The following is an 8861-nucleotide window of genomic DNA, read 5'->3' as shown; positions in this document are numbered from 1 at the left end:
GATGATGACTTTGGCATGGGTGCTCTCTTCTAAGCACGATGTTTTACCTGATGGTCTCCGGCATCCATTCTTTTTTACTTTGTTCTTTTTTTTTTTGCCTTGGTGGTGATCAATACCTTGGTAGACTGAAATGTTCTGCAGTGTTGTTGCACCTGTTCGTGGTTTAGCGATGGTTAACCACTAGTTGGTGTTTTTGTGCGTGTGTTGAAACCTATTGACAGGCCTCTCTCTTCCGTTTACTTCACTTTTCTTTTTTTGCTAACAACTTCCAACCCCCTATCGACCCCCAACAACTACTATATTTTTAAACTTAAGTATGTTCGTGTGTGTGGTAAACGGAAGGAACTGACATCCGTTTGAACTACCCCTGCACCTTTGAAAGGCTCTGTTCCACAATGGTGCGCTCGCTTGTTGTGTTGCTGACTTATGATGAACCAGAATGTGGTGGTGCAGCCGACGCACTTGTTGTTCACCTTCAACGGGACTGCGCAGCACTCGCGGATAGATGTCAGTTATCGGCTCGGCCAATATCTATTCTCCAGAATTCTTCCCACCGTGACGCACTGTACAGGACACTGCAGGACCTTATTCAAGTGAAACCGCAAGATATTTACGCTATCAGTTTTTTAAAAGACAACAACCCTGATGAATACCGCAAAATCCGAGAACTTTGCAACGGTGTCAAGCCACGACGTATCAAGCACCAGATACTTACACACCTCGCGAACTACAATGATGTGGGGCTCATTATAAGAAACCTTGTGCGGCTAGTGTTGGATGAGATGTCCCGTGACGTATGATGGCTCTGTGTGTTGTTTGTAGTGTGCGAGTTTGTGGGAGGGGAGGCAGGGTACGCTGTGGCCAAGTTGGAGGCGGTGACGCCAAATGAGTGCCTCGGGATGTTTGTACTGACTGGGGCACAGACAGAAGTATGGTTCATGCGTGTTGGTTATCCTTGTGACTATGTGGACGGGGCTCATTAAGACACAGGGCCTTTGTTGCGCTTTTATGAGTTGGTTGCTGAGTGGGCGTATGAATATACACATAATGCACACATGCTTATATTCAAACTCTCTTTCTTGTTCTTCAGTTTTCTCCGCTTTCGGTTTTTTGCCTGTCTTTATATGTACCGCTGCTTGTTCACTCCAAATCCTGTATGTTGACACGCGCGCACACACACACACACACACAGAAAAACACATAGTTGCTTGCTTTGTTGTTACGCTTGACTGAACTGCTATTCATGTATGCTTCCCAGTTTCTATTTCATCCCCGTTGTGTGTTAGTTTGTTGTCGGCGGGGAGTTTGTTATGAATGATTGGATTACTAAGGCTTTGGAGGAGAAGCAGATCTTATCTCTTCCATCTCTTGCAGATGTAAAAGGGGTCTTCTGTGTGGCACGGGAGCATGAGTGGTATGATGATTGTGTTGTGATGGACTGGACGGCCCTGCACCGTGGACTCCGGCCGAGTACCTCCTCATTTAATCCCACTGTTGCAGTGGCTGAGGTAATGCGTTTTGGATGTGAGTTGGAGGGGGATGGAAGTCTGGCGACAGCGTTGGAATTGCGCACCCCGTGGTGCGTGGTGCCACTCGCCGAGCAGGCGCAGCGACTCAGTGTTTTTTTACATCCATCTGGTGCGAATGTTAAGCCATACATGTTTTGCCGTGGACCACCTGGGCAGCGTAGCGTTCGTGATGACCTTCACTCTGTCCTTCAAGGGGTTCAGCGGCAGCTGCGGGACTCGGGCATCAGGTGTCATGTGTTCTTTGGAAGTGTCATCGTGGTGTCAGATGACTTTGAGCATTTGATGCACCTCACGGCGGCGGTGTATCGGGCGCTGAAGAGTGCCGGCATCGAGTTAAACGCAAATGCCTCGTCATTTGAGCCGAGACGAGTCTTTAGGACTGCTGGTGGTTTGTGTTGGAATACATTGAGCCCCATATCTTTGAAGAGTGTTGATAACATGGCTGCGCTTCTAGTTGATTTGTTTTACATGTGGTTGGGAGACTTCTACCTGTGGTTGTGTGTAACACCACCGGAATCGTTGCTGGGTGTGGCCGGGAGGGACGAGGACAAAATGAAGGTGTTTCGTGACTTCATTGTGAAGAGGGTGGTGCCGAACTGCGAATGTATTGAGTTTAACGGTTTAGCTGACGTGGACGTGGAGGAACTGCTTACAGCTGCTAAGCCCCTCCTGAAACGGAAACTACCACTTGTTGGACCGCAGAAGTGGAGTGCACTTGAGTTGCGATTGTGCCTTGCGGCTTTGAAAGCTTACGAGCACCCGCCCCCGTGATTGGTTGGCCGCCTAAGTTAGAAGTTGCGCTCCTTCATCCTCTTTACTTTTACTTTTTTTCCCCACGGCAGTTGATCCTTTCTTTTATTTTCTCCCGGGCATCCGTGGCGTGCTGGTCACATTTGGTGATTATACAGCGATGGGATATTTAGTCTTTTTTTTTTTAAATGTTATCTCTACTTTTCATATTCCGCAAGAAGTGCATATAAAGGGGAGGTGACATTGATGACCCTATTTATTTTTTACACTTTGTTCTTTTCTTCTTTTGCGTGTGTGAACGACATTGACTGGTCGAAGGGTGTCCCTCAAAAATTTGTGAAGTAGAGACATTTAATAAGTGGGCGAAAACTTACCCAAGAATCAGTAGAGGAGAGAGGGGGAAAAGGTTAATAATAATAATAATAATAATTGCTGGTGCTAGGACTGCATACGGGTATATAATTAAATATACATATAATTGAAGCGCGCGATGGAGGTGGCTGTGGGGCACGTCCGTCATGTGCCGTGCACGGTACCCGACGATCCTGCGAGCCGTATGAGAGCTATTCGGGAAATCGTTGCTCGGCACTGTGCGCTTTTCATGCAAAAGGGTGGCGATGTAGGCCGATCTCAATGTGCTTCAAATCTGGGCAATAATATTACGAGCGGCACGTCAAATGGATTCGATGCAGATCGTTTGCAGGTGGTGGCCTTTTCTGGCGGAATAACGAATGAGATGTACCATGTATACTGCGAAGGATGGGAGGCCCATTCTGTTGTGATGCGTATCTTTGGAAAGGAGACAGAGCGCGTCATATCCCGTGGGGATGAGCTTTTCTACCAGTCATTATTTATTCCGACTTATGTTCGCGGCCAGAACTTTTTAGTTTACCAGTACCTTTATCAGTACGAGCCCCTTCCGTTCGTGGAGATGGTAAAAGAGTACGAAAAGATAGCGCGTGGGATTGCCTTCTTCCACGTCCGGGCGACACTTGAGGCAAGAAGTGATTATAGTGTCACCCCCGTCGGTGGGGTGGTCGGCGCGGGTGGCGCAACCGTAGGCCCAACGAATACCTGTTCGCGCTTCGATTTGGAGGAAAATTATATTGTCCATTCCCTCACCGAGTGGGTGGAGCAGGCCCTTTCGGAGACTGTGCAGGAGAAGGTGGACGCCACAAAACGGGCGACTTATGCATCTGTAGCGCAACAGCTGAAGGAGGAGGCCCAGTGGCTGCTGCCATTGATGCAGAGGCACTCACATGAGTTGGGCGAGAGTACGTGCCACAATGACCTGCTCAGCGGCAATATCATGAGGCAGAAAAGTGATGGCGCACTGAAGATTATTGACTTCGAGTATGCAAAACGTAATTACTTTCTGTTTGATATAGCCAATCACTTCAACGAGTACACGGGGCTCGAGTGTGACTACGCCACATATTTCCCCTCTGAGGAGCACATGAAAAAGTTTGTGACCACTTATATGTGTGCTATGCGGGAGGAGCTCGAAAAACATGCTGAGGAGGCGAAGCGTCGGCAACTAACGGATATTATACCGGGACAGCAGCATTTCTTCATGTGCGATGTGGGAGGTGTTGAGGGGGATAAGCGGATCCATCGCATGGTTCAGCTTGTCAAACTCCTTACCCTCGCTTCTCACCTAAGTTGGAGTGTTTGGGCCTTACTTCAGGAGGCGGTGTCGAAGACGGACATGGACTTCCTGCGGTACTCGCAGCTCCGACTGTCGCGGTACCTGGAGACGAGGAAGGAGTTTAGTGCATCTTCATAAAGGAGGCATAAAGATGTCGGGGTGGTGGTGTAATTGCCTTGCTGAGAGAATCGCACCAACCGTTTGACAGTGATTGCGGTGTGTCGTATAACGCAACTTGTCGCGGTAGCATTAGCGTAGCAATTATGGTTGCTATCATTACATTTTCTTTTCCCTCTGTTACGTAGCGTCCAAGGCACGGCTACACTCCCATATTAAGGTATATATATATATATATATATATATATATATGTTGTGTATGAGGGTGCGTCAAGATGTTGCGGTATTAATTGACGGTACCATCTGAATGTGTTTTGGGCTGCTTCTAAATTTGTCCTTGTTTACGGCTTCTCTGCCATCTCCCCCCCTCAAGGCGGTTCCCCCTTTCCGTATTTCTCATGTGTTGCTCGTCCCTTTCCTTCCCTGGAGCTATTGGATACCGGTGGAAGGGTTGTTGTGGGGTTGCAGGTGTGTTTCCGTTGGTCATGCAAGGGAAGGGTGAGGAAAAGAGAGGATAGGAGAGCGGTGGAAGTGAATTGCAATGGTGCCACGTTTGCACTTTTTTGCGCTCTCTTAACATTTTTTTTGTTGATCCTTAGTTCGTTTCTTTTTTTTTTTTTCGTGCCTACGTCGTGTTAGTGATCGCCACCGCACACCAACTTAGTGTCCCAAATGATACTTCATGGAGGCGGGACGAGTGCCTCGTTCCCTCCCGTTGCATTTGTGTGATTTTTTCTTCGTGGTAGTTCGCGGGTGTTGAAAACATGTGGAGTGGGGGTGTATATGGAGAAGCTGGTGGGTAACGCAACTGTTCTGGTGAAAAATTGGTAAAAAGAAGCAAAAGAAGGTTCTGTTTGGGCAATGGCTGTAGAATGTCAAGGATAAGTAAAACGTGCCGTGTGCTTGTGTGCATTGTAAAGGTTATCATTAAGTACCGTAAATGAGATGTTGGATGAGGGGATACTTCCTTGGCTATGTAGGGCTTCTCATTTTTCTCATTGTTCATTTTTATTGCATCAATGACATGTGAATTTTCAACTTTTTTGTGCGCCTTTTGACAACTATAAGGAAGGGAGGGGTGAAGCTACACACAGGTCGCACACAGCGACGCGTGCCGACTGCTGGCGCGTTCCGGAGGAACGCAGCGAAGAATCGAATAGGGAAAAAGAAGGATCAACTTTTTACATGTTTCAAATTGATGTCACCGACGTTTATTCCGCTCAAACGGAAACAGAGATAGCAAGGCTGTTTGCTTTAGCTGCAAACAGCGATTTCCCCTCCGAGACTCCCACCATCGAAGTGCGTTTACTGCTGCAAACAGAGAAGGATGGTTCTCAACCGACAGGTGATGTATGGACCCGGCAGGAGCGTGACACGCTGCTACTGTGTTTGGATCGCTCCGTCTCGCGTGTTTACCCTCCGCTCGACCCACTACAGTACACGCAACCACCACCGGAACTGGAGGTGCGTAACGGGAAACGGGTGGCGCGTATATACGTTACACCAACAGTCCGTTTGTTTTCCTTTCATTCAACTCCACACTGTGTTGAGGGACGCATGGGTACAGCAAATGGGACTCCTCCTAGTTTACTCACTCCCTTCGCTGAAGGTGAAGGTGTTAAAGCGAGCGGGGAATTCGAAGACTTTGCCGTTTCTCGGAGTCGGTGGAGGGTTGCTGCGTGGCTGACTGCCCGATTGTTCAATGAGAGTAGTTGGGTTTCTACCTGTCCCTGTGGTGGACTAAACAATGGGGATGGCACTGTCGCCGTACCTGCTGAGAGGTGTAGTGACGTTATTGATGCTGCAGAGTGTGACGGGCAAAAGCGGTTGCTTCATGTGGATGTGGCAGGGATGGAGTTCGTTGGGCTCATCACAGCTGTTACGTCACGGTATGCATACGTGGCTGTACCACATGAAGAGGAAGGCCAACTGGCTACTAAGTGGGTCCTTGTCAGCCGTGTTAGCGTACCGCCCGCGCTGGAACGCATTGTGGGAAGAGAAACTGTGAAGAGGCCGAGGGAGGACAGTGAAAGGTCCCGGAGAGAAGAATTTGTGTATGAAAGGGAAGTTATATCTCATGACAACACCCCTTTCAGAGTGCTGCGTGTGGAGGAGCGTTTGTTGGTCACGCTGCGTGCGCACAAAGTGTATTGCACAAAGCAAAGGCCGGTGTTAGGTCTTCCTAGGGCGGTTTCCGTCTTATTTGAAGACGTGGCTGTGGTGAAGAAGGTGGCTGACAGTCTCACTGATGGCGGTGACAGTACCAAAGTTATTCACAAATCATGTTGTAATTCATTTGCGGACGTCCTTGAAATTGTGAGGGGAAGCTGCAAGCGTTTTCTGCGGGGTTATACCAAATATAAGTTAAACACCAACGGACCTGCGGTCGAGCGCTTATTTAGCGCCCTGACCGATACCGTCTCGGTGCAGTCTGTCTGTCACGGTGCGGGGACCCGGCGGCGGCGGCAGCGGCCACCCGTCACTGTCTCGTCTCCACGGGACATCTCTTCGCTTTATGAGGGAACTTGTGTTGAGTTCAAGGCGAAGGCGAACAAATGGGAGGCCAACTCTATTGAGGATTTCGTTGAGACGGATGTCTTTGGTGATGCGAGCGCAAGTGCCGGCGGTAATTACCGAAGCACTTCGAGGAAAACGGGCTGCATGAATATGGAGCGTATTCGGCACACCATTGCTGCCATGGCGAGCACGCTGGGCGGTGTCCTCCTTGTGGGTGTAAGCGACGACGGTAAGGTGTTGGGCCACAGTCCCGATGCGCTGAAGGAACTTCGACTGACTGGCTTCTGCCCAGCAATGCCGAAGGGCACGGTACAATGTACGACGATGCGAGCTGTGTCGGAAGATGCCCCAGTGACGTTACCAAAGGAATGGTGGAAGAATAAGACTCAGAATATTGGGCAGCGGGTTAATCAGCAGACCAATCTTGTGGTAACAGTGATCACGGTTTCCAGAGGACCAGCCCCAGTCTATACCGTGGCGCGCCACTCTGTGCCATACATCCGCGGGTTTGCCAGCACCCTCCCACTACATGTCATTTCCGTTACGCGACGTATAACTCCTCTACTGCCATAACATAAACCTTAAAAAAGCAACAACAACAACATATCATTCGTTTACTTTTCGTTATTCACTAATCGACCGCTATGGTGGTACGTTCCGTTTAAATATGGTGTGGTGGCAGCAGACCCGTCCGAGGCTTTGTTGTGAGAGTGCGGCACTTGGCTCTGTTGAGTTTTTTCTGTTCTGTGATTTCGGTAGTGCTCGCACCGTCTGGTAAGTACGGTACTTTGCGTTTATTTTTTTAAATTATACTTCCACCACCCCTACTGTTTTTCTTTGAGGGAACAAGGTCATTAAGGATAGCTTGTAGTTGTTGCACCCAGCGGCCTGCACACACGAGGGCACACAGGGTTTTTTTAATTTTTCTTCCACCATAACTTTTTTCACAATTTGCGAGTTGGGTGCCCCTTTTGGTTGCCACTTAGGTAACATTCTTGTCACCGCATTACACAACATTGGTGTGGAAGTGGCGTGGAAAGATCAGTTTCCATTTCTGTAAATTATTTGTGAACCTCAGAGCGTGTAAGCGTATATTTTCGTTTTTGGGAGTGATGTCATTCATGTCATTGTTTCAGCGTGAGAGGCCGGAGGAAGCAATGCGAAAATACAAACGTGGTCTAGACCGAACAGTGGTCGAATTAGACAGAGAGAGGAACAAACTCCAGCAGCAGGAAAGCCGTACAACGATCGAGATGAAGAAAATGGCCAAACAAGACCAAATTGATTCGGTCCGCATTCTTGCCAGGGATTTGGTACGCACACGAAAGTATCAGCAGAAGTTATACCGTATGCGAGCACAGATTCAAGGGGTGGCGCTGCGCATTCAAACTATGCAATCCACCGCTCAAATGGCCAGCGCAATGAAGGGTGTGGCCAAGTCTATGGCTAGTATGAACCGGAGTATGAATCTACCGCAGATGCAGCGTGTCATGCAAGAGTTTGAGAAACAAAACGAATTGATGGGGATGAAAGAGGAGATGATGAATGACATGATAGACGATGTGATGGATGATGAGGGTGAGGAGGAGGATGAAACTGAATTGGAGATTCAGAAGGTTATGGACGAGGCGGGGTTGGAGTTCAAAAACAAGGTTGGCGTGGCAGACAGCGCTCTGCCGAAACAGGGAGCCAATGACGTAGGTGAAGATAAAGAACTTGACGCGAGGGTAGCTGCTCTTCGGGCGGCTATGAAGTAACTCACGGTTTTTCTCACTCGTCTGCTTATGACACTCCTGCTTTACGTGTACCCTATTCCCCCTTCTTTTTGCCAGTGCTTCCCCTAATTCTCATCAGTTCACTTTCCCTTCTCCTTATTAGCTTTGAACGTTTGCTGCAGACGATGTTTTTTTTTTGTTTTGCGCTACGGGAAATAGTAACTTGCAACGTTTCTCCTTCACCGCTTTGTTTAAAATGTGTACTGAGAGGGGAATGCCGGTGGGGTGTCCATAGGTTGTGACTTTGTGCGTTTTTTTTCTTGTTGTAGGAGGAAGTCGAAACTTTACAACTTCACTGTGCAGCATTTTTGACTTTTATTGTTTCAGCTCCCGGGAAGAATTAGCTGTCCCATAAACTTCTCATTATGGTGCATACGCGTGCGATTTGGTTGGGGGGGGCAAAGGGAGAATTTGATGCGTGTGTGTTGGGTTTGGTGACCGACAGTTTTTCATAGGGAGAGCGTTTTACTAAATGGGTTGAGTTTGCTGCAGCATGTTAATTTAAGCACAGCATGCACAAATATA

At 48.4% G+C, this 8861-nt stretch overlaps 5 protein-coding genes across 5 annotated transcripts; all 5 read left to right on the top strand.

Moving 5' to 3' along the window:
- Positions 1–395: 395 nt before the first annotated feature.
- Positions 396–800, top strand: TEOVI_000451200 (uncharacterized protein; the record flags this gene model as incomplete). Its single annotated transcript, XM_067227277.1, has 1 exon — positions 396–800. The coding sequence occupies one exon, from the start codon at positions 396–398 to the stop codon at positions 798–800; it is 405 nt and encodes a 134-aa protein (XP_067083378.1).
- Positions 801–1310: 510 nt separating this feature from the next.
- Positions 1311–2300, top strand: TEOVI_000451100 (uncharacterized protein; the record flags this gene model as incomplete). The annotated part of the gene is made up of 1 exon (XM_067227276.1): positions 1311–2300. The coding sequence occupies one exon, from the start codon at positions 1311–1313 to the stop codon at positions 2298–2300; it is 990 nt and encodes a 329-aa protein (XP_067083377.1).
- Positions 2301–2769: 469 nt separating this feature from the next.
- TEOVI_000451000 (choline kinase) lies at positions 2770–4065 on the top strand (the record flags this gene model as incomplete). Its single annotated transcript, XM_067227275.1, has 1 exon — positions 2770–4065. One exon carries the CDS (start codon positions 2770–2772, stop codon positions 4063–4065), a length of 1296 nt encoding a protein of 431 aa, XP_067083376.1.
- Positions 4066–5229: 1164 nt separating this feature from the next.
- Positions 5230–7134, top strand: TEOVI_000450900 (Divergent AAA domain containing protein, putative; the record flags this gene model as incomplete). The annotated part of the gene is made up of 1 exon (XM_067227274.1): positions 5230–7134. The coding sequence occupies one exon, from the start codon at positions 5230–5232 to the stop codon at positions 7132–7134; it is 1905 nt and encodes a 634-aa protein (XP_067083375.1).
- A 539-nt stretch (positions 7135–7673) lies between these two features.
- TEOVI_000450800 (Snf7, putative) lies at positions 7674–8318 on the top strand (the record flags this gene model as incomplete). Its single annotated transcript, XM_067227273.1, has 1 exon — positions 7674–8318. The coding sequence occupies one exon, from the start codon at positions 7674–7676 to the stop codon at positions 8316–8318; it is 645 nt and encodes a 214-aa protein (XP_067083374.1).
- Positions 8319–8861: the final 543 nt, after the last annotated feature.

Source organism: Trypanosoma equiperdum (genome assembly GCF_001457755.1).
Source record: "Trypanosoma equiperdum strain OVI genome assembly, contig: ctg_911, whole genome shotgun sequence".
Taxonomy (NCBI): Eukaryota; Euglenozoa; class Kinetoplastea; order Trypanosomatida; family Trypanosomatidae; genus Trypanosoma; species Trypanosoma equiperdum.
This window is presented reverse-complemented; position numbering and strand designations above follow the sequence as displayed.